We start from the raw sequence: 24220 nt of genomic DNA, 5'->3' as shown, positions 1-24220 counted from the left end.
ACTTCAGACCAACTCGCATTCAGGGTAAGCTTTCAGTAGAAATCACAGAGTACGAGGATGATGGCTACCTGACCTCGGTCACGTGACATAAAGTGGAAACTGCTTTCACAAATTTCTGACCGCCAAAAACCCAATGCTCTCTATCCAAAAGTGACGAGAGTGGGATTTGAACCCACGCCTGAAAAATCAGACTAGGAGACAGAGAAACCTGAACCTAGCGCCTTGGACCACTCGGCCATCTCGCCTGAATCTCCAGCTTGAGATGCCTGGTTAGTTTGGTAAAACAGAAATCTTAGACAAGAGCGGGGTCTTGGTATCTTACTGGGCGTTCCGAGTTTTTTTCTGGATCAATAGACTCGGTTGAAATGTAATACTATTCAGGTGCTAGTCGAGTAGTCCTTGGTTGCGTTGTCTAGTTGGTCAATTTGGTAGTGCCCGGCCAACGAGCACGCACCAAACTGACACTCACCTGGGACCTTCCAGCAATTGTAGCCTCTTGTGAGAGCCAGAACGAAATGACAGGCGATCCACAGCGTGCGGAGGTAGCACATACAATACTCGGCCAAAGGTGTCCACTTTTTTCCGAGCCTTCGATCCGGACGGTCGTAATCTTAAGCGACCTGTTCAATCCCCCTAGGCCGCCCCGCGCTCCTCCCTACTTATATGCGGAACCCATATATCGCGCATACAAACATACCAGATCGAAGCATAGGCCAAATCTGAGCTTTTCGAGATGGTCAATCAGTTCCTTGGTATAAAGTTCCGTTCATAAGGAGGGAACATGCTATATCCAATAGCATATGTCTAGTACATAACCAAGCGGTATGCCTATGTTACAAAATTGATTAGTCGACACTTTCTCATCGAGCTTGGTTACTCAATACCTGCGCTTATGGGGTATCAATTGAAGAGATCGACCTTACTCCCTCAGTCCATACAGGTATAATAAATACACCGCTGCCAATGAGGTTCAAGATCATTTTGTGTTTGGACTAGTGGTCACACGGCTACGTCGATATAAATTTCATTTATTCATATTTCAGTGCACACTACATCACATCATTTAATCCTTTCTTCCAGTGTCGATTTGCCAGTCCATTGTATTCCAGAGTTCAGTGTTGATCTTGACCAGCAGTTTATCCGAATCACCGTAGACATCCACCCACTCATATTCGTCCGATCGTGTTTTGTCTTGATTAATTGCGATTTTAGTGATGAGAACGAATGGTTCCTTTGGTTTTGCATCAACTGGCAAACTGAATGACGAAACGAAATTGTAGCCAAATGTGATAAGGTGTTCCTTGTTGCCATCATAGCCTTGCAATGATAGACACGGCCGTTGGTCAACGAAGAGCACCGCTGAGTCCTCAGTGAGCAAGCATGATACTTGTGTATGTATCAGGACTTACGCCATAAAGTAGCAGTCCCGAATAGGATTACTGGGTATTGCTTAATATCGGGCACAGATTTGATGTAACTCAGCCCTTCGAGCTGGGGTTGAAAGCTTGCGTCACGACGCGCAATTAGAACGTGACGATACTTCAAATAAAGCTCTGGCCTCAATAGTTCGGCAAGTGGTATCGACAATTTCTTTTCTTCGGTTGAAAGTAGTGAGACCTTAGTATCAGGCCACTCGCCATCGAACTTGATATCAACAAGGTCTGGGATGATCGGTCCGGGTTGCTTTGAAACCTTATATTCGTGAGGCGCTTCGATGTTCTGAGAAAGGAATGCCCAAGCACTCTTGTTGTCAGGATTCTGTATTTTCACAGCTATTAGAGGCCTGGTGTAAGTAAATGCATACAATTTTAAGATAAGATACTTACGCCAATGTAAATAGGTACCAGTTATAACCAGCGGCGTATTGTCACAGAAAGCGGTGTAAGTCATGGGGTCGCCAGGTATAGATATACTTTCCGGGAAGTAGTCTTTGATGTTCAGGATTGCCGTAGTAGGAGGCTCCTCTTTGATTGTCGCAACGGTTGGCTTGCCCTGACTATAGAAGGTGTACTTAGGATCGCCCCCCTGAGCCAACACAGCTGTCGACACAATAACCGTGATGTTTAGCTGTTTGGTCCGACTATAGTCAGGAATATCGACGACAATGGTGTTGGTGTTCTCGACGCATTTGAGCGTCAAGGGTCCGGGCTGGTCATCTATCATGACAGTAACAAGGGCGCCAGTGTTTTGTTTCAAGACCATTCTAGACCACGATATCTCGAGTTTGCGAGTGGAGCCATCGTGTTTGGATGGGCTGGCCTTCATAGAAATTTGGTATTCGGACATGTCTAACCATTGTACTGCGAAATCGGTGCTGAGCGTCGAGAAATCGTAGATGAGCATGGAAAGGCGCTGTGTGTAGTCTTTGTAGACGCTGTTCCCCAAGTTCTTGACAATGTTCTTAGATCTAAGGATCTTTCGGAGAAGGGCTATGGCCTGACGATACTCTAGAGCACATGCTAGGGCTGAATCAATAGCGTCTTCTATGCGGGTGCACTGAGTCCATCGCTTGAAATCGTTGCGGAGGGCTATGTTAATGGCCTTTCCAATCGAGTCCCCTGATTCAGGAGGGGGGCCATCTACCCCTTTGGTTTTTTTTATGCTCGAGTGCTGATCAGGTCCAGAGGTATGGGCAAGCAAACTTGCCGCTGCTCCCAATAAACTTGCGCCTCCAGCAACCAACGGGCCGATCAAATTGGAGATGGCACTACCACCTCCAGCTCCGCCTGCCCCCGTACCCGCTCCCCCATCGCCGGCTCCTCCATCCCCATCTGATCCCCCATCATCATCAGTCTGCTCCTTTTGGTCATCTTTGGGTGGGTCTTTCTCGTTTAATTTCGGCTTGTATAAATCTCGACAGATAAGGGTGGTCACAGCTTTTGAAGCTAACTTTTCGGTTGCCACCAATGCGATGACCTCAGCAAGCTTGGCTTTATTCTTCAGCAAATCCCCTACAATCCTAATGTACGTGTGTGTGCAGGGCTTAGAACTGCGTCGATGAATGACTTACTTATTAACAGACTCGGTGCTTGTCAACGCTCTGGTAAGAGTAGAAGAAAGTCCATCAAGCGGCTTGGAAACGTCGATTGTGACCGTGATTTGACCAAACTCAATATCCCCGACCGATTTTTCCAATAAGGTAACTTCTAACGAGCCTTTGATATCGAGCTGAAGCTTTGATGTGTCTCCTGCAATAACCTCAGGAGTAACTTCGACCTTGACTTCGGTGCTCAAACCCCTTTCGAATACAAGTGTCAGTCAAGGAAGAAATTTCCAAAATAAATGCATACTCGGGTAAAACAAGTTTGATCACTCCACACGGACTGCCATCTGCTTCACTTAGCTCCTCGATCTTCTTGGCAATTTCCATAGCTTTGATTAAATCCTTAAAGATAGCCGGAATTTTTGCAAAGCGCAGGATGTAGTTTTCGTCTTGCTTTGTGAGCTCAAAGGCTATGGGCTCCCATAAGAATTCAAGCTTAGAGTCATGCGATTCTCCGCAGAACAGAGATGTCGACGCGTTATAATCAAGGGATACGCTTCCAATATCTGTGCCGAAGAGATTGATACCTCCGGTCAACGAGCAAACCTTGTTCGAATCTCTGTTAGAGAAATGAAAGGAAGGGCCGGTATCTTCTTTCTTGCCATGAAAAACAGTCCCTAAAAATTTAATTGGCGAGGCCTTGGTACCAGTTAACTCGAACCCAAGTCCATCGTTATCCTGCTGAAAGAGCTCAAGTCCAAGCAGCAGTCCAGGATCAAGATGACTCCGTTCAATGGGTCGACGGCCTAAAAGTCGAGTCTCTCATATTAATATCAGGTAGCGTGGTACATCACGAATGAACTTTTCACGTACCTAGTGCCATTACTGGACTATCGGCTTCTGAGAGTAAAGAATTTGCGTTGTCACTAGAAGCGGCAGTTCGTTCCTCAGACATGAGTAAGGAGGAGGTATCGAAGCAACCGCCCCATCCCCAACCATTTATAATATGGGTATTCGGTAGCTGGTACTTGATTGTAAATTTATAAACTAATGAGTGGGGCCTGTGGTTATTCGGATCGATTCATTAAGCCCAAGTGCGTTGTATTTGCTTGTTCCAGGCAATCATGACTTCATTATGTAGGCCACCAGGGTAGATCCAGGATTGATTCATCACATTTCGGTGCGCCGCGGTACATGCTATAGTATCGGGGCATTTTGTCCGTCGGATATACGTCCGATGGGCGCTCAAACGGGTGTGAACATAATTTAAGCTGGGGTGTGATCGTCTCTGGGAGATTTGGTGGCTGAGCTTCTATACTCAACTCCGGTGATATGCGTGTTATTCGGTTCTCGCCTTGATGCTCGTTCTAGTCAATATATGCGCACTCTATAGCGCTATTACTCCGTATCTTCGTAAACAATCAAACAAGCGAGTTCGTGCTATGGAGATCATGAATGAGAACACAATGCTTCCATGAATATAACCATGTTTAAGTAGACCTACGGTTGAGATTGAATATGTGCGAGCATAAACTTACGCCACATGACGATCCAGTTCAGATGTGACACGATTTTATGAGGATCGACACACTGCGGAATAGCCCTAACTAGCTAAAGTCCGATTTAATTTGAGAACTACATGGTGCCTAAAAGCGTCATAGAGGACACCATGGCCAGGAGCCATCAAATTACACTGTTATCATGCAGACATCTGGGACGCCTAGGAGCATCAGTAGGGAAGCTCTTCTGCCCTCCAAATGCATACTAATACCACAAAACTTGGTTATATTCAAGCCAGCAAGTATTGAAGGAAATACCTAAAGGCCGATGCAAATTATGATATATGTATCATGATACGAAACTTCTTTGCCTCTTATGCTCTAAATATATAAATTAGCCCTCGTACAATCGTCTGTATTGGTCGTGAACTCTCGGGGCTGCGAAGCAGCGAATGAGGATCAGGGGCGCCCGACTGCGAGCCTGGCTCGTGAACGAACCGTCCAAGCTAGGTTTTATGAGCCTGCGGCGTGGGGGACGGGGCGAAAGTTACGGCAAAGCCATGTCGCAGCGTTCGGTGTGTATGAAGGCCGAACGGTGTGGGGGGGGGGTTGAGAGCAGGTCGACACAGCGTGCAGCTACGTGCCTCGTTTCATGTTTTACGCCCGTGCAAGCTTCGACACAAAACGTTCAACTATGCTATGTATATATGGAATTGTAGCGCTACTTGGCGGCCAAGAATTAACTTCAAGCGCTTAATTCATACTGTGTCCATACGTTTACTAGCGGAAGCGATCGGTTCTGGGATCACTGACCTTAATTCGCTTGCAGCATAGGCCCCCAAAATGCTGACATGAATTTTTTTATATAGCCTGAAAGCTGAGGTAGAGATAAGTGGTCGTCGCAGCTTATAGAGATCGGCTGAGTAGGTGCGGATATGACTATTTATGGTAGCTTCGGGCGTCGGTACCCGACAATGGTGTCACTTATTTATTATATACACACCACATGATTTAGTGAGCACACATCCAAGCGTCCAGATGTAGCCCCGGAGTAACCTTGCAGAAACAAGGCAATGCCCTCAGACGATGTTAGTGGATTGATGGGCTCCTTTTCACTGTGTAACTGCATAACTGAGTGTCGCAACCGAGGTACACACAATCCGAGTACTACAAGTATGACAGCGTTGAGAATTGATTTCGTATAGTGAATTATTACTTGAAATTTATCGCTCTAATCTTCGTAGCTAATTATATCGGCATACCTCTAGCTTGGTGGCTTCATCGTCTCTCCTAATACTACGACCCGAATACTGATAAATCAAATCTTGTGAGAGCCCAGAGTAAATTTATTGATTTGGGATGCTGGGTCTGGTTTAAATTGTATGCTTTTGGTCGGATCAAGGTACTTTATGCACTATAGCTAGTATTTGTAATTGAAGCAGGTTCGGTTGGCTGGCAATCTACACCAGCGAGCACCACAGTATCCATAACATATAACCTTCGTTTAACAAACAGCAACGTCATGCTCTCCCCCTTTCCCAGCCCTGGCATTCTCCCACGACATTGAAAAGTGTGAGGCTGGACCAGCGGGCCCGAACATTCTTGGCGAGGTTTTAAACTAGACTCTTAGTATGCCGCTTACTAGATTAACTCTCGGAAGAACGGCGAGCAAAATCCCGGAGCATGCGGATTTCAATAATACTAGCGTCTCATCTTGATTCTCCGATTGAAAACTTGCATACAGTCCTGTAAGCACCCTGAAGAGCGCCCGCATACATACAATTTACTTGTATAGTACTCAGTAATCGGTCAAGTTCGTTTTAAAAATCCCATTTCTGCGAATCATACATAGATTATGCTTCAAAAAAGTTACCTATAATTACACCCCGCATACCTTTGGGGCTGCGAAACGCCAGCCACGTTTGTACATTGTTTTATATCTAGTTCGTGAGTGGTCGTGGTCATAACCGCCGCCTGATTCCACCACTTTCATCTTGATACTGTTATCGATGCGTTTCTAAGATACACTCCTATCACTCGTGGGGGCCAGCATGCTAACCTTGTCGACAGGTGGAATGGTTTTTGAGCACGTGCGTATCACTTGCGTATATGCAATCATTCCAACGCACCCTTTGGATAGCTGTCTTCTCTGTCTACTTGGCTATGCTCGTACTTTAAAGCAAGATTTACAGCCCCTTGACTTGGGTTTAATTTAAATACTAGCCGGCGTGGCGCCCCGAATAACCAACAGCTTGTAGATGCGCATGGGGTGTGGTTAGATATAAGTGTTTCTTTTTCTATGAAAGAGTAAAATTAGTATATATATTGCATGTCCATCATTACCAAAAGTGCCTACATTGGTATTTATTGTGTACTTTGACCCTTTAATTCAACTTGCAGTCGGCCAAGGAACTTCGTAACTGAGCATTTATAAGATGGTAAGGGGAGCAAAGACGATAACCTTTTTTCCTAGCCACGTGCATATGTTGCAGGCGACACGATCTGGCGTGTTGTAGTATGTCCACTTTTTCCCCAAGTCAAAGCGGGGATACTCTGCCACCTTGAATCGAAGACGCGGGGTGCGTGCAGGATAGATTATGGATTTACGTAAATCAATAAGCTTTGGGAATGTAAGAGTTGTGGCTCTCGCCTCGTCGAGCCTCAAGGTACTGTAGTTGAATTCAACTACAAGCAATACTTCGAAGTATTGCTTCATTTGCGTAGCCGAATATGCTACAATGACAACGCCAATTATCATTATTGTAACACCCCTATGACTGAAACCAATCGTCGAGTGAACTCTACTGGCTCGATTACTGCGCTATTAAATGACAATCATGGTCGCGCACAGTTCCTGGATATCTGCACATCGATGTTCATTAAATCTAATGAAGTTGCAAAAAATTAATATGCGCCCTTCTTTGTGCAGCTTTTATGCCTGATGCTTAGCGCTTTGCGCATCGTTATCATCGATTCGCCACATTCTTCACACGTACATTCAATGCATTTCCTTTGAATGGCCGGAAAAGTCTGCGCCGTGTATGAAAAGCCTTAAACGGATGATGTACATAGTCAAATCAAAGGGTCTTGATCTATTGGTCATGAGAGATGTCCCATTCCAAGTAATTGTCATGAATAATTTACGTACAAGTGTCTTTCCTCGAGCAACTTAAGAACGCTCATCCGCCAATACTTTGCCTCTCAGTGGGGTTGACGCTGCAAAAATTAATCCTTCATCTTTGCCGTGCCTCGTTTTTGATTTTTTGCACACGCCGTAGGGTTGCACAGCCAGACGTCAAATTGGACTCAAAACGGCTGATTCAGTCGAACTTCTCATTCTCCTCTCTCACCACCCCATCGCTCCGCTGGACTGTGTCCAGTAATACTCATTGTCGAATCAATTGCTATATACGACTCGCTTTGCAAATATCGACGGCTGGCCCGCTATGGCGTCCTACATTCCGCCTCATAACCCAACCCGACCTGGGACTGCAGACCCCTCTACCCGATTCCAACGAGTTCCCCATAGATCACAGACAGCCCCTGTTAGGCCTCCTCCTAGCTCTTCTGCAACACGTTCCCGATCGTATTCATCGTCCAATTTTGCACGTCCGCCAAGTCGAACTGGCACACCGTCTTCCATCGAGCGCCAGAATCGGCTGCGTGCTCGCGAAGAGGAGCGCATACGCCGTGACACAGCCGTTGTGGAACTCAGAATTAATCATAATCACGATGTTCTCGTCAAGGCACTCGATGCCGTTAGCAAAACCGCTCACAAGGAGTCCGAGCGAATCCGGTACGACCTCCACCGTCTGGCCACGATCGTCGAATCTGGAGCCACCTCCCTCACGAACAGTATCAATACTCTCGAATCCGCTCTTCGTAAGGAGGAGGCACGGGTCGCCAGAGATTTCCACTATATCCGCCAAATACAGGACCCTAGAAGCGTGGCCCAGAGCTAGATTGCCTCGAGGCCACGCTCCAGGAGAGTGAGAAGCAAATGGCTTACGAATACACCCGACTCCAGACGGTCCGAAATTCCGAGCTTGAACGTGCAGAATCTACCGCCTCGTCCCTGATCCAGGCCAAACGAAATGAAGAAGCGCGCTTAGCTCGGGATCTCCAACGCCTTCATGATGCCCGCGCAGAGGCTCGAAGACGAGTTGACGATGAGCTGGCTTCTCTAGCTCACCGTGGACTGACCGAGTGGGACTTGCCCTTGCTTCATACTCGGGTTCATGCTCCGAGACATGCAACAGGATCTCTCGGCGAAACTTGATAGCACGTTCGCTGCTTTCACCACTCAACGTTCCAAGTCTACCACCGAATTCAACCTCGAGGCTCGGCGAGTCACCGACATGCGGCGTGAGAAGAAGCGTGCCATTGATGCGGAAATGTTGCGACTCACCAAGGTCCGGAATGACTGTCGCCTTCGTATCGATGCCGAGATATCTCGATTCATGACGGCGGAACGGTTTACTCGAGCCTCCCAACCACAGTCTAAACCACAAGTCCCCCCTCAAACTCAATCACGGACTCCTCCACGTGCTCGCAAGACCTCTACCTCTCATTCTTACACTTCCAGCACCCAATATCCTCAATACCCCCAATTCTCTACGGAGCGGACCCACCAACAGAAATCACAGGCCCAGCAGGCTCGTGAGGCGTGGCAAAGATACGAGGATACTTGGACAGAACTTTCGAATTCAGATGCTCCTGTAGACTAAATTTCCATAACATTCCTTGGCCTGCCTTTTCTCAGCCTACTGGTGTCGCTCAACTCAACTCACGGTCGATCGGTGCTTTCCTCCTTTCTTCGTTACATGACGGTGGAGGGTCCACACGTCGTGAGCGTATTCGTAATGCCATGCGTCTATGGCACCCCGACAAGTGGATGGGCCGATACATGGGCCGAGTTGACCCTCGCCATGCTCAGTCAGTCAAAGACGGCGTAAACGCAGTAGCGCGGGCATTGACGGAGCTTTTGGCCACCGCATGACGATTCTAATTTCTTGCGCTTTGAATATTGAATGAAGCCGGAAGTATGTCAATAATTATTAAACTGTATCGTATTTAGTCGATGTGAGTGCGTTGTTCCATCCCGATTACTCATAACTGACGGTTTTGTTGATAGTCGAACCCAACGCACAATATTGGCGTATTTTCCTTCCTTTATCTGGACACGGATTTTATTTACTTTATTATTTTGAAACTGTCCTGCTGAACTCACCCGACTCATTAATAGAGTCATGTAAACCCTTACGAACCCTTGTTACCTATAGATGCCTCTATCATGAAGCTTTACTTTGAATATCCCTCTATTGCCTTATATGCTATATGCACAACTTCGTCATCTCTTATGCTGTATAAATTTTTACCTTGGTATGATTCAATAACACGTGTCATTCATCGTGCGCTTGATGATGACGAATCTGACGATGGTCAAGGTTCCCTAACGAATCTTATCGCGATAGGTATGAGTACGTCACCCTATTGCTGTAACGTTACCATATAACTCAGGTTTAAACCATACAGCCATAAAGAAGGATAGTATTGATGCTCGTTCTGGACACTTGCGCATACATACAGATCAACAACCCATCATATAACAAACACGGAACCAAGTTGCAGCACATTTAGCACTCCAGTTGCTCTAAGAAGAAGCTAAATAAGCCCATCTTGGTAGAATAGGTACGCAGCTACTTATGCAGACTGGGACGGAGCTGGGTGGGAGCGGGTGAATGAAGGGCGGACGCCGCTGAAAGAGTGAGAGAATCCGCTGGGCCTGGGCCATCCTCCCGGGCGCTCATCGCCACGAATAATTGAACCAGTTGGGCGAGGGGGCCTGCCGCTGAACGAGTGCGGGGCCAGTGTGTTCGGGACGACCAGTGTGTTCAGGGCGACCGGTATGCTCGGGGCGGCCAGTGTGCTCGGGACGTCCGGTATGTTCGGGGCGGTCGCTAAATGAGCCGGTAGGAAGAGGTGGGAGGGATGAGAGCTGCCTAGCTTCCAACGAAGGGAACGGGAGATCTGTGGGGCGCGAGCCGCCCGAGTGGGGAGCGCCCGTGAACGAGGGACGAACTCCGTGAACGAGGGGCGAACTCCGGTGAAGGAATGGTGTCCATCGGTAAAGGCGGGGAATGGAGGATGTTCGCCTTCATGACCGTGTTGTCCTGGCGCACCAGTTCCGGTAGGGCGAGCTCCAGTAGGACGAACTCCGGTGGGGCGGCCAGTGGGAAGATCAGTCGGGCGGTTGTCAGAGTGGCCACTGGGGTACCAGAGAGCTGTTCAAAGTTAGTAAAATATAGCCAAAATCGCCATATATTTGCTTACGGGTACGGCGACTGCCATTCCGAGAAGAGCAACGATAACTGCGGCAGTCTTCATGATAGAAAGAAAGATTTGTTTAAAAGACGGGATAGGTACTCGAGTTAAGAAAAGACGAAGAAAATAGCTTGTTGAGTTTTCGGTCGAGTTACGACCCATATATATAGAGGATTGTATAACAATCAGCTTTCTTGCGTCATTTTATCGAAGCAAATTGACCTGCATATTCCGCAGCAGTATATGCAGTCCCCAGGTTCTAACCTGGGAACCATTCGTAGGCTGGATCAAATTAGTACTATGGTTATCACACTTATTTCAACAATCCCTAACTTCTTATCCACGTAGCCAATAAATTCCGTAGATATGCCTATAAGAAGCTGAGTTTATCAGTCAGCTTGTTGAGCAACGATAGGCGTCGAGGCTCCTTAATTCTTCCGAGCTATCATATGTTTGATGCTATGAATAAATTAAGATCAGGGTCCACTTCGCCGAGAGAGTGTTCTACCGACAGGAAGTAAAGCAAGTTGGCGACAAGTACTGCTGGCAGGTCAACCAAACGCCCCTGCAGCTGCGGATTCGGTTCTATTCATGAAATAGCTTGTAGATGTATAACAATAAGTAACCCGGACATATCGATTGTCTGGATGACTAATTCTACCTTTAGCCCATGCTATTTCTCAAACTTAAGACCTTCAGTGGCGCATTTGCCCCGCGCGTATTTTCGTGAAGAGCCATGGCTAGACAACGTTGGGCTATCAAGCACCAATCTTCAATGAGCTATGGTCACATGACAAATCTTCTGTCTTCGCTCGATTCTTCAATCTATAGCTAACCATGTTTTCTACGGGAGCAGCCTGGAGAAATGGGGATGCAGCAGGCCGGTTGGCAACCCGGTGGTAGCTTAGACGCATATAAAGCAACTGAACCGTACACACCGCCCGAGGGATGTTACTCAGATCTTTCCCGATGTCCTCCATGTGAGATGCGGGTAGGCCATAATGGACGAGGGATTTGGACTAGACCCTCTCTTCCTGACCAATTTATTCCAAGACCTGGTATGGCTGCCTATTAGCTCGACCAACAGATAATGTAAAAATGGAACAGGTGCAACTATGTTACGGCTCGTTCCTCATGTAACTGCTCTCAGTACGCAATACCTGACGAGCCACTGTTCCGGTTGTCACGAAGAACAAAAATCCAATAAACCTTTACTAAGATGTCAGCGATGCAAAATTGTATGCTATTGTGATCAGGTCTGTTATCCAATATCATTATTCAATAACATGTATAACCAACCGGTCTTCGTTTATTCATTAAATCAGGCATGCCAAAAATCTGACTGGCCTTTGCACAAGTTTGAATGCCCTGCTCTTGTAGCACATGCAGAGAAACGAGGAACTACCTCAGAGTCTGACGAAGGGAGTAGTGAGGGCACTGTGGGTACCGTATTCGTGCCTTCGGAAACCGTATTCGTGCCTTCGGAAACTGTCGGCACTGGGGCGTTTAGTATGGCTTCACTCTCGTGAGAAGTCGAATAGTGTCAAGGTAAGCTACGTGATAACTCCTTATTCGTTGGCTAAATGGTCGATCGGCGGCAGCGCAAGGAATTTGAGCTTTTAGAATCCCGTGAGTGGCTCCGCCCACAACTTCACTTTTAATCGATTTAAACATGATTAACAGATAGGGACAAACTTGAGCCTTCATCCCTTCAAACCATCTCTTATACCAGACTTGGACACGCATTGTCGTCTTATGTCTCCCACGGAGCTCCCGATACCAATAAATTATTGGAATTGAGGCTGGGTTCGGCAAAAGATATCGTGGATCTATTATCGAAGGTGGGTGCCCTCTGTATTCTCTCGACCCGAGCATACTGAAATACTAACATTAGAGGTCATCTAGTTTTCAGCAAATGCGCACACCCTCTCTACCCCTTCGTTGACACCGATTGGTGTCGCGCTTTCTCCTGTCGCAGCATTGATAAATCACTCATGTGTGCCCAACTGTGTGGTTGTTTTCCCCAAAGCCTCCGAGACCAAAAAAGTACCAAATGAAATGCTTATCATAGCCATAGGAAAAATCCCCCGGGTGAAGAGGTGCAGATACCTCATACGCTTGGGAAGTTTGCTGACAACGCCCCTTAGCTCACTACTAGTTATGTCGATTTAACGTTGCCATGGAACACAGACAGAAATTCTTCAAGAGCGTTATTTCTTCAAGTGCCATTGCCCTAACTGTGAAACGACATCCCTCGTCAAGACCCCGTACGTCGACAGCCGCCGAGCACTCCGATGTGCGTCAAAATCGTGCGAGGGCTTCCTGCCAATGCCTAGTATGCAATCACAACTGGGCCAGTCACCAAAGCTAATCTCTACCATTAGGACTAGATGATTCCAAATTGAAGAAAACAGAGGTTCAATGTCTACAGTGCAATATCGTGTACTATCGAACCCCCGGCGATCGCAGATGCAATCCGGCTCGGAGAAGAAGGGCTCGAAAGGGCGGAGGAACTTCAATTCTCTGGTTAGTTATTTCCGGGGTCCAGGACTGACATACCACCAAAGCCTCACCCTGTGCGCTGGTTTGCTAGACCCCGAACGAGCGTTCAAGTACACGTCCAATCTTATACCTATGGTTTCTCGGTTTTTCCACCCGAGCGCACACCCATTACTAGCATTGTCGCGACTGCATCTTTCACTCCTCATCTCTCGCCTCGATCTCGATCGATCTATCCTTGACGAAGCTATTCGTGCGGCAGCGCGTGTCGCCGCTGGGATATCTGCGGTCCTTCCAGCCGGACATCCCGTTCGAGCAGTAACATATGCAGAACTCGGCAAACTGCTAGCTGTAGATGATATTATCCTGAAGGACAGGAGCCTCCCGAACCCACCCCGCCCAACTCGACCCCAAGGCCAACCTAACTTGGGTTGCTGGTGACGAAATGGGTATACCGAAAGGATTTGAACGTCTTCGATTGGCACACCATACACTTATGCAGGCACGACAAGAGTTGCTGATCGGGTTTGGACACAGTGAGGAAGGAGGTGCTGTTGGAAAAGAGGTAACAGAACTTGCAAGGAAGATTGAGCAGGAGTGGCCATCTGGAGGAAAGCCGGAGGGGGGAAACGACCAGTGTCTATAAGCTGAATCACCTTGAATTGCCACCAAAGCTCAGCCATGTTCTTGATTGGGTATCATGGGACAATTTAAATTTGAAACGAATCAATTATATCAGTATTCTGTACAGTTCCAGCCTTTTTCATGAATGCTTCGTGTTATAATCTACTTAGTGTCAACGACATCAAGCTGCCCACAAACGTCAAGATCTAAATCACGGGAGTTAGTCGATAAAATTCAATGATTTATTGGTCTTAACTCACCAAACGAGGTCGAATGTCAACTATATCTTCAGGAACCAAGAAAATTAGCGCATTCATCTTGCGCGCGATCGAGATAGCGAGTTTAGCTACGACACCTCGTCAGCTCGATGCTACCAATGTTCCAGTTATAAAACTAACCGTTCTGTTTCTTCTCCTCGTCACTTCGTGCAGGATTATAAACCAGAGAATAGTCTACGATCCCAGGCCTCAAGGCATCCAGCAAGTCAAGGAAAAATACGGCAGATGATAAGGCGGGATCCTATGAAACAATCAACCAACGCAACCATGTGGCTAAAATCCATAATTTAGCATACCTTAAACGAGCGCAGCGGGGGACTATTTGGAGTCGCGCCACTTCGGGAGCGTACGGTATTATTAGCCCAACTCAGAATATCCTGTCAGTGGGCGGGCGACCAGACTTGGTGAGGGAAGAAAGGGTCTTATAAATGCTCAACCTAATGTCACAGTGAGGTTATATGCTTTAGAAATTTATATGAGAACACACCTCATTAATTGCCACACCAACCCCAACACTAGTGTCTTGGTCCCGTCAACAATATCCGAGCCCTGAATCCCCACGATGTGCATTCCGTTGGATTTAGCTAATTCTACAGCGTAATTGTTGTTCTCGACTGCCTTGAAGCGGGACAACCCAGCATGTGGGACCGGACCTTCATCTTCCTCATCTCCGCCAACAACGAAAGACTGTTGAACTGGGGACGTGGGGACTGGCTTCGGTTTCGACACTCGGCGCCAAACAACAGAACCGGGGCTGACTTTGTCGAATGCTTGTAGTATAACAACCCCATCCTTGTAGAAGTTTGAATCCAGATACTAATAACAGAGAATATGTATGCGTACCTTGAGGTCGTTGAACAGGCTGTAAACACTAGGCTCCACGTTCAAGGAGTTGAGCCATAACGTGAACACTCGTGCCTCACGTTCGCCTTCAGCATCAAAGTCCTCAACTGCCTCGGTAGGCATCTGAGTTAGATTCTTTAGTGAGATAATTCCACAGATTGATAATAAACCCACGTACCGGCTCTTCCAGAGGCGCGAGTCCTGGATGGGTGTTGAACAAATGCGCGGTAAAAGCCAAGTTCAGCTTAGGATTTCCAGCAACCATAGCTTGTGCTGATAGATACTTTCGGCAGCCAATCTTGTCAGCGTTTTGAAGAACCTAGTGTTGATAATGTTAGACCAAAAAGACAAAATATACAATTGCATAACTGACTAGCTCTGCGCGCTTCAACAAATCTCGTTCTTGGAGTGGCGCACGAGAGCATTCGTTGGGTTTCAATTGGTTGAGCAAAATCGTGTAATTCTCGCCATCTGCGACATCGCGGCTGAAGTTGTTTACTCTGAAAGACCGTTAATAAGTAGAAGGAATAGGATCGCTAGTAGGAAAATACTCACTTTCGCTTGTGACCTGCGGCCCTGAGATGATAGTTGAACCAACGGAGGAGCAGTTGGTCGGGTGGCAATTTGAGAAGATCTTCCACAGTTTCGCCTTCTTCGAGGAGACTTTGGGCATGCACAAATTAGTAAAAGTCTGACTGTGATGGACTACAGGAACATACCGGTAGAGCTCTGGGTGGTTCTTCAAATCGATCTTACTGAGCAAACCGCGACGAATGACTTGCCAGATCAGACCAAGGATCAAGTGCTCCCGACCTTCTGCGATATCTGACGAACCAATGTTTACGACGGAGCATCCGATAGCCTATGGGAACAGTTGTTGAAGCAACTGCTTCTGAAACTACGCTCTGAAACACTCACCTTGGCAGAAGTAATGACGATATTGTTATTTTCGGTGATTTGGAATGCGTTTAATCCTTTCTTGGTCTTTGGTACGTTCAGGACACGAGTATCGATGGTCTCAGGGACGGAATCGTTAATAAGTTTACACAGAATCAAGCCATCTGAGTTGGGGTGGCGGATTTCAGCAACGTAAGGTGACGTTTAGAGCCAATGACACATACCTCGGCATTCGTCAAAGAGCTGCATGTTATCCGTCGGGATGGGTAGACGAGACCCCACATCTGGGTCACCAGCAAGAACCTAATCTCAAATATGAATTTAGTATCCATGACGTCAAATAAGCTTGTCCTTACACCGTTGATATGGATGGTGAATTCACTTCGCTCATCCTCGTTGATCGTGTGGCTAACGTTCGCGTTGGAGCCTTGAACCGTGACTTTTCCGGCCTTTGTTGGAAGAATACTTGCCGCACGTGTTGTTCGCAACTTGGTTACCAACTATGCCCGCACATTATTTCTAGCCCTTGTCCACCTCCTATAATAACACGGTACTTGCCTCGACCCAATCTTCCAACTCGACCTTTCCGGAAGCGTCGACACTGACACCCTTGAGAACTTCACGGACTTGGTCATAGCTTCCCTCTCCAGAACTCTGAAGTGCGGAAATCGCGTCGGCCTTGGTAATGGCGCCAGTACCTTCGACATCCAAGGCACTAATACACCACGTAAGAAACTAAACGATAACCATATCACTTCCGGCGTACTTGAATTTACTTATGAGATCAAACATCTCCTCCTGCTTCACTTGCGGATACTTTCGTTGCAACTTGAGTGCCTGCATCCTTGGATAGAGAGATCACTGTCTGTCTGGGGAAAGGGGGTAAGAACAAGGTCAGAACCGCCAATAAGTGGAGCCTACTAGTATATATAGTGTTATGATGTCTGCGGACGGCAATGCACAGGTTGTTACCAGCTGCGGGACGAGTCCTCGGCGTCGTGCGAATCCAAGGCTAAGAGTGAGGCGGTGCAACGCGTCATCGGATCGTTCTATCTTGCCTTTTCCAGGGAAGCTTACACAAGACTAGCGCTTAGTTCAACTGCATATCTATCTCCCCGCGCGTCTCGCTCGATACAATCAGATACTTTGGATGACTTGATAATGCCATCCAGGTAGGATATATGTGACGTGTATGTGTGTATTCCAAGACGAAATCCAATAAATGCTGTTGGCGCGGCTGAAACTGTCAAGCTAAAAGACTTTATTTCAATACAATTATTGAAAAATCACCTGTATATTCCACATGCTAACCTGTGGATGAGATTGTGTCATATGTCAGCCAAACACCCCCATAAGAAACTCGAGCTAATCCCTGGCACACCATTCAGAATACGATAAAAAAAGAAAAACTCGATACACCACAACTCGTACGTCAAACTACTACGCCCAGGCGAGCGCAACGAAACAAGTGGCCCCTCATGAATGCTAAGCATTTACGCGTACCTCATGGCCGATCCCAAACGCAAAAAAACCACTAGCATCATCAAATAAGAAGCGCTTCGCGCTCCGCATTGATCGACAAGCATGGCATGCAATACCTGCTGCAATGTGCAAAACAACACGTGTTGAGCCGATGCATAAATGATGTGTTCGTACATATTCTTAGTACACAGAATACCTTTTACAGTGTAGCTACTTGGTATGATAGGTCGCGCCAATCACTTCGATGCAGGGCAAGCAATCAAGACGGTGGTATAATATAAGCAAGTCCAAGCCAATATATCCAGGTTTAGAACACTTGGTTCAGTTCAGCCTCTTCATCTTGTGATTTGATTGAAAGGTGGGACACTTTGCGTGGGGGAGAAGGGGGCCGCCGGTCCGGTTTACCCAGGGAAAAGATACACGTATAGACATGGTAAGGATCGAGAGTAGTCTTCCCGCGACATGTAGCTCCGACATAATCACTGAAATGACTAAAATAAACCCAACCCACCCGACCCGCTTTTCTCGTGTCTGAAAATTTATCTCCACGCATACACCCCTAAACTCAAGTGACGACAACTCCGCGCGACGAAGAAAGAGAAAAAGAATAAAAAGCAATGCTTGAGACGTATATAGTAATAGCATGTGTCCATTCGAGTTCTGCTCCATCTCAGCTGATATATAGGGAAACCCTGCAATCACTCGAGGTTCCAGAGCTCGGATCGGCTAGCTCTTGGGCTTCCCACGGCTCGACTTTACAAGAGTCTAAGCATGCGTATTCAACGTGCAGCGAGCTAGCCGAAAAGTTGTAAGCTTTCGTCGACTCCTATTTCTTTCCAATTCATTTTCACTGTGCTCGTTTAGGCTTACGATCCTTTACGTGGGTGTGTGTATGTGTGATCCCATACGAGAGAAGAAAGGTCAAGCTTAGTGTGTGAGTTGAACTAGACCGAGATGTTACGGTCATCTAGATGCGGTAAATGAGTTCGTGGATAGGGACCAGTGATTTAACGTTATCTCCGAACCGGGATCATTCTCCCTAATGTCCCGTTTGGTTTGTCTGGCGTGCTTGGACTACGCCAGTGCTGGAGCAGAGTGCGCTGGCATAGTCGAACACCATTGCTTCCCGAAGCAAATTCACGTAACCCCAATTCTCCCCCCCCTCTCCCAGCGTAAACAATATCCATATTTAGAACCAAAAGTTACGCTTTATTGTCCAGGAACATCAATGTAATAAACGAAGTTCAGGAAATAATATCAGCGAGGACAAGCAGCGTACAATACACTTTACAGTATTGCATTTGCGGAGCATCTTGGTTCCTTTCTCCCTCCCATGCACACACGCACGCAGCAAGATCCGACGCAAGTTTCAATGACAATGATCTACGCTAGCCAATACAAAAAAGAAAATGTCCAAGCGTAATACGGATCAAGGTCCGAAATTCATTTGGTCCGAGGACCAAGACCCGATGAGAGCCCAAATAAACCCCGCCGATCATTCACGTGATGTGTCACACATGTCACACCCAAATAAATCACGAGCCCGGTTGATCACCCTCGCAGTCCGGAATGACAAAGCATTGCCGAACGACTCCCTCCCCCCCCCTTCCCGCTCGACACATACGCAAGCTTCGTAGATTCTAGTAGACCCCAGTCATTTGGCTAGTCATCAGAAGCTAGACGAGTCGATTCATCGCGCGTAGGTTCGACTGCGGAAGTTCATACGCGCGTATACCTGTCCGCACCGCGGAGATTGGAGTGGAGGGGGCGAAGGGGGAAAAGCCAAGTGGCTGAAAACACAATAGCCACGACAGTGCCTCGGCCTCGGCCCTCCGCTCCGCTAACCGGCACCCGTCTGCCCCCGAACGACCAACGACCGAAAAATGACTCGATGTCAAACGCTTCATGTTTCATCTCTCTCAAGACATTCTATACAGAACGTCCATTTTCTGTGGCGTTGCAAAACTGTCTTCTCATTTATGCGGAACCGGTCCAAGTTTATTGTATACATGGGCAACAATGAACTTTATTCCGAGTTAGTGCTCGCTATGAGTGATGTACAGGGCTATACCGGATATACCGGGCAAAGGAAACCCGACTGAACAGGGGGGAGGGAGAGAAGGAGAGAAGGAGATACTCAATCGTCGTTTGAGGGTACAGAAAATCCCGTGGGTCGGGGGCAAATTCACCTCACAACAACCGACATTTCCAAATCCGGGGGGCCTCGTAGGCTGTTACACGTGTTTCGTTTTCCGCGCTAGGACTTTGATGGTGGGGGGAGGGAACATCATGACAAATGATCTGGGCGACCCGAACGACCTAGCAAGGCGGCAAATAAGCGACCGAATGAGATGGGGTGGTAAGCGACCAATGGTCTATATCCCACATAGTGCTCGGACACAAAGTGCCTGATGAACGCGGGGGCGGCGGCGTCGAAACACGTGGAACCTTTGTTGTGATCCCAGCCCCTAGGGTGTTAATCTCCGCAAATTACCCCGTACCATTTATTGATCGCACGACACCTAGCCAAATTTTTTGCAAGACTCTGTTCTATACCTCTTTTGACAGACTGTCCGTCGGGATAGGGTCTTCCGTCCGGTTCGGGCGCGGGCGGGTGGAACTGTACAGTTTATTCGGTTCACCGGTCAGTCAGCCCAGCCAGCTCACACGCCCTAACCCCCGAGATGAGGTCGATCGGGAGGGTACATAAATGTGGGGTAAACCGTGTCTGATTCGAAGCTGGAACAAAAAAAAAAAAAAGCCGGCTCTCGAGGCTTGAACAAGCGGAAATCAACCCACCAAGAGTTGTATATAACATGCAAGCGGGAACGAGCTCCGCAGGTCATGTGTGCGCCATCCCAGACGCGCCACCGCCGAAATTGAGTGGTCATATTGGTCAAAGTCGCGAGCGGGATCGAGATAGGTGGGTGGAGATGAATCCGGCGGGACGACATCTATGACCGTAAACGTGGATACTTCTCAGCAGGACCATCCAGGGACAACACGCGATCGACAGAGAGGTCCACGAGGCCGAGAGAAGAAATGGGTAAAAATGAGGATTTAATTTGTACTATTCGTTGCCGTCGAGCGTCATAGATGTAGGTAAATCAAAACTTGCCTGGCTGTAGTGGAGCTGTACGAGAAATATTATGAAAATGAGAGGAGCGAGGAGGGAATGGGTATCGAACAGCGTAGAAAGTGTTGACGTATGGGCGAGAAGAGCTTATGCCTCGAGATGAATGTAGGTCAGATTTACGTCTGCTGGGTGGGGGTGGCTGCGTCTGGGTCCGGTAAAGCGAGTGATAGGTCGAGTTTTGGGGGGTATGCATATACTAGCCGAGAGCAACCAGCGGGAAAATCGATAGGCAAAACGAGAGACGCTCATCTTTCGAGGTCTTGGAATGTAGCAAACGCCCTGTGCATCGTGGTGATACAGTAATGTATGGAGATTGGTGTGCAAGGGTGGCAATGTAATATAGGAAACCTGCTACTTGTTCCCACCTTACGCCACCCTTGGTTCATAAGATTTATGGGAATTTTCAGGAGCCTGAGAGGTGATACGAGTAGGAAGCAACACGAGGCAACAGGGCGTGCATATAGCGATATTATGAAGTGTCCCTGTCAATGTCGATCGCTCTGGGCAAAGGGGACAAGTAAAATGGTTGCCCCTAGCGCAGGCGATACGAGTGAATAGGGGCCAAAGAGCAGTGGTTGTCCGCATGTAGGGTGGAGTCGAGCAGTGAGGCGTGTACTGAGATGAAATGAGGTGGGCGGGAACTGTTTGGACTGGAACAAGGTATCACATGGTAATTGGACCGGGATTAAGGTTCGTGTGGAGCGTGACGTAACACGGCGCAGTGAGTGATGCGAGGAATGACCGGGCTTAGGGAGAAAGTGAGAAAGTGTGCGGGGAAAAAAGCTAACGAGTACGGCGGGACCGGGATTGAAAAGCGGTGTGGGATGAGAGCGGGGGATGGGAGAAACTGGGAGTATGGTTGAGGAGGACCTAGAATGAACTGGAACACAAAAGCGAGTGGGCCAGATGCGAGGAGAAAGTACGGGTGAGCAACAATGAACAGCAGTGCATTGTGCAGGAATGACTCGTCAAGTGGGGATGGCCACTGGAATGAATTAGATTTAGTGTTCGATTTACCGTAGCGTCTCAGCTGGTTGATGTCCAAGCCACCGGATTCTCAAGGGCTGATGGCATCGACCGGAAGCAAATCCGGGGGGGAAGGGAAATTTATAAAGAGGGGAGGGAATGGACCGGACCAGCCTCCGATTGTCCCTCGCTGACGAGAGCTGGTTGCATACCCCAACGACGCCGCCCGAGCTCTTTCCATTCTGAGCCCACGTCGCAGCACACCATGGCCCACGTCGTAGATAGCCGCCCGCGCTTCAACTCGTATCCGACCCCGATCTCAACCAACTACCCGCCCTCGAGCTCCAAGGCCCATTACACCTATGCGGCTGCTACTCCCACGACTACTCCTACCAAGTCCCACCCGTCCTCGTCCTACCACTACCGCCAGGCGTCTAATCATCCACACCCGCCTGCCCTCTGCGCCTGCGAGCCAGTCTTCGTCTTCCCGACCGGCTCCCCGCACATCGTCTTCGATTCCGAACCCACGCAGCGCATCCTCGTCGGTCCCTCCCCCGACCCACCGCTCCAACACCCTGCCGACCTCCTCCGAGCCATACTCCCACTCGCGCAAGAACTCGACCTCCCGCACCCAGCTCCCCACTGCCGATGCCTACCGCGCAGCCAAGCGCGAAGACGAGCGCTATGCTTCAGCTCGGGTTCAGCAGCAGCAACAATATGCCGATGCTCAGGCCCGCCAGGCTCGGTTGATTGCGGAGAGGGATGCGACACTCAAGCGCATGGAGGAGCGCCAGCGCAAGGCCCAGGCACAGTCCTGGTTCGAAGAGACCCAGCGATTGGCCGCGAGGCTGCCCGCAAGCAGGAAGAGGAGCAGCGCAAGTACGACGAGAACCGCCGCCGTACAGACGACAAGCTGCGACAGGCTGCACAGGCCCAGGCCGAGAGGGAGCGCGAGAAGCATGCCCGCAGCCAAGAGCGTGGTCACGAGCGAGGTCGCTCTCAGACTCACAACCCCGCCGCTCCCTCGGGCGACAAGAAATGGTACAACTTTTTCCGTGACAAGAGCCGTGACGGCCGCCGCAAGGATGACCGTGGTTCCGATCGTGAACAGCGTCCCGAGCGTGAGCGTGCAAAGAGCGAAGGCCGTGCCCGCGAGGCCGTTGAGGCTCGTGAACGGGTCGACAAGGACCGAGCCCGCAATGCCAACTCCCCTTCTTCCATAGCCGTCGCTTGGTCCACCTATGAAAAGGCCTGCGCCGCCCTCATGGTAAGTGTTTTCTATGACGTGGACACACCCGTTCTCACTTTCCCACAGGACTCCAAGCCCAAGGGCAAGAATCTCACATTCTACGATATCCCCTGGCCCGTCCTTGGCCAGGCCAATTCTTTCCATGACCTCACCAATGCGAACATTGCTGCCTTTTTGCTCTCGCCCCACCATTCTCGGGACAAGAGCCCAAAGGTTCGCCTCCGTGCTGCTATTCTCATTTGGCACCCCGACGTAAGCTATTGGCACTTTTTCATTTCAAATTCGCTTCTAACCTTCTATGCAGAAATTCGCCCAAAAGGTCCTTCCCCATGTGGCCGAATCCCATCGCCCTGCGGTCCTGGCTGCCGTCAACGTCGTTGCCCGCATAGTCACCGAGCTCATCTCTGCAAACTAGGTCCTTTTTTCGGTCTAGTCTCTTGCGCTCGGTTTTGTATCCCTCCTGCCTTTGTTCTTCGACTCTCTTTTCGTTCTCCCTATGCGTATTTTTTTCCCTCGGTCGCACCCTCCCCGTCCATACCCTGCGACTCCACCCCAAAAGTGGACAGGACATCTATGCCTATCAATCCTGCACACACGCCTCGTCTTCCATCGGTCGGTCATATGCATTCCCTAATACTCCCCCCAAGTAGTTGATCACGCCCACGGGACTCGGCCCGTCGACACTTGGGGTGCCCAAACTACGGCTGCTAGCGGCCTCGTTTGCTGTTTCGTCGTCTGCTTTCTGCGATACAATCATATACTCGAACATATCCATTCACTCCGTCTTTTCCTCGTCTTGCAATCGTCGCCCATATCGCCGTGTTACCCCATCCCTCGGCCCATTGCACGATACCGCAAGACATCTGACGTCGGCCGTCATCCCGGCGTCCCCTCTCAAACTATATACATATCACGCCGTACCATCTTATCATTTTCGGCACACCCCTTATCATTTCAATCACTCATATCCAAACTCGTCGGTTCCCCCATATATTTTCATTCAAACCGACAGTTTGGTACGATTCGACGAGATGCCTGTTCTTGACGACTTTTACGATTTACGGACACTACGACTTACGCCGAGCAGTACAAAGATTGAGGCTCTTGCGCTTGGCACGCGAGGTGATCTCTTTGTTCGCTAGATTACATTCCAAAACATACATACAGTAACGACGTTATCTTTATTTGTGCCCTTCCCCAACTCCCCTACCACCACCACTCCGCCTATTCCCCGGGCCGACAACGTATCCCAGTCTATCACTCGGTCGATTGTTGCCGGCTCTTCCCCCTTGATCGGACATTTTACGCTCGCCCCATCCCCCCCTCTATGACTCGCAGGACGTGTCACAATACCCTCGGCCCACCACCGAGTTATCGTTATGGACTGTTCGCTATCTGTTTCTTGCTTTGTTTTTTGCCAACAAGAAAAAGCACTGTAGA

General features: G+C 48.6%; 6 protein-coding genes and 1 non-coding gene across 7 annotated transcripts; 3 read left to right on the top strand and 4 right to left on the bottom strand.

The window, feature by feature from the left end:
• Positions 1 to 151: 151 nt before the first annotated feature.
• RhiXN_12416 lies at positions 152 to 245 on the bottom strand. The gene has a single exon. It is a non-coding gene; the product is annotated as a tRNA-Leu (tRNA).
• Positions 246 to 1063: 818 nt separating this feature from the next.
• RhiXN_08373 (uncharacterized protein) lies at positions 1064 to 3938 on the bottom strand (the record flags this gene model as incomplete). Its single annotated transcript, XM_043328189.1, has 6 exons — positions 1064 to 1359; positions 1410 to 1772; positions 1827 to 2959; positions 3011 to 3238; positions 3291 to 3789; positions 3857 to 3938. The coding sequence occupies 6 exons, from the start codon at positions 3936 to 3938 to the stop codon at positions 1064 to 1066; spliced, it is 2601 nt and encodes an 866-aa protein (XP_043183574.1).
• Positions 3939 to 7928: 3990 nt separating this feature from the next.
• RhiXN_08372 (uncharacterized protein) lies at positions 7929 to 9481 on the top strand (the record flags this gene model as incomplete). Its single annotated transcript, XM_043328188.1, has 4 exons — positions 7929 to 8381; positions 8426 to 8716; positions 8742 to 9200; positions 9245 to 9481. 4 exons carry the CDS (start codon positions 7929 to 7931, stop codon positions 9479 to 9481), a joined length of 1440 nt encoding a protein of 479 aa, XP_043183573.1.
• Positions 9482 to 10288: 807 nt separating this feature from the next.
• Positions 10289 to 10869, bottom strand: RhiXN_08371 (uncharacterized protein; the record flags this gene model as incomplete). Its single annotated transcript, XM_043328187.1, has 3 exons — positions 10289 to 10512; positions 10565 to 10766; positions 10816 to 10869. 3 exons carry the CDS (start codon positions 10867 to 10869, stop codon positions 10289 to 10291), a joined length of 480 nt encoding a protein of 159 aa, XP_043183572.1.
• Positions 10870 to 11807: 938 nt separating this feature from the next.
• Positions 11808 to 13746, top strand: RhiXN_08370 (SET and MYND domain protein; the record flags this gene model as incomplete). The annotated part of the gene is made up of 9 exons (XM_043328186.1): positions 11808 to 11864; positions 12165 to 12296; positions 12340 to 12354; positions 12408 to 12435; positions 12490 to 12647; positions 12712 to 12897; positions 12997 to 13141; positions 13191 to 13332; positions 13374 to 13746. The coding sequence occupies 9 exons, from the start codon at positions 11808 to 11810 to the stop codon at positions 13744 to 13746; spliced, it is 1236 nt and encodes a 411-aa protein (XP_043183571.1).
• Positions 13747 to 14091: 345 nt separating this feature from the next.
• Positions 14092 to 16790, bottom strand: RhiXN_08369 (Calponin homology (CH) domain; the record flags this gene model as incomplete). Its single annotated transcript, XM_043328185.1, has 16 exons — positions 14092 to 14115; positions 14190 to 14275; positions 14328 to 14448; positions 14504 to 14543; positions 14609 to 14644; positions 14695 to 14999; positions 15051 to 15173; positions 15229 to 15369; positions 15424 to 15550; positions 15606 to 15713; positions 15770 to 15912; positions 15969 to 16111; positions 16172 to 16250; positions 16304 to 16447; positions 16512 to 16662; positions 16714 to 16790. The coding sequence occupies 16 exons, from the start codon at positions 16788 to 16790 to the stop codon at positions 14092 to 14094; spliced, it is 1848 nt and encodes a 615-aa protein (XP_043183570.1).
• Positions 16791 to 21796: 5006 nt separating this feature from the next.
• On the top strand, positions 21797 to 23195 carry RhiXN_08368 (uncharacterized protein; the record flags this gene model as incomplete). The annotated part of the gene is made up of 3 exons (XM_043328184.1): positions 21797 to 22798; positions 22847 to 23032; positions 23085 to 23195. The coding sequence occupies 3 exons, from the start codon at positions 21797 to 21799 to the stop codon at positions 23193 to 23195; spliced, it is 1299 nt and encodes a 432-aa protein (XP_043183569.1).
• Positions 23196 to 24220: the final 1025 nt, after the last annotated feature.

This window comes from Rhizoctonia solani, chromosome 10 (assembly GCF_016906535.1).
Source record: "Rhizoctonia solani chromosome 10, complete sequence".
In the NCBI taxonomy this organism is placed as follows: domain Eukaryota; kingdom Fungi; phylum Basidiomycota; class Agaricomycetes; order Cantharellales; family Ceratobasidiaceae; genus Rhizoctonia; species Rhizoctonia solani.
The sequence above is the reverse complement of the archived record's forward strand: the minus strand, read 5'-3'. Positions and strand labels throughout refer to the sequence as shown.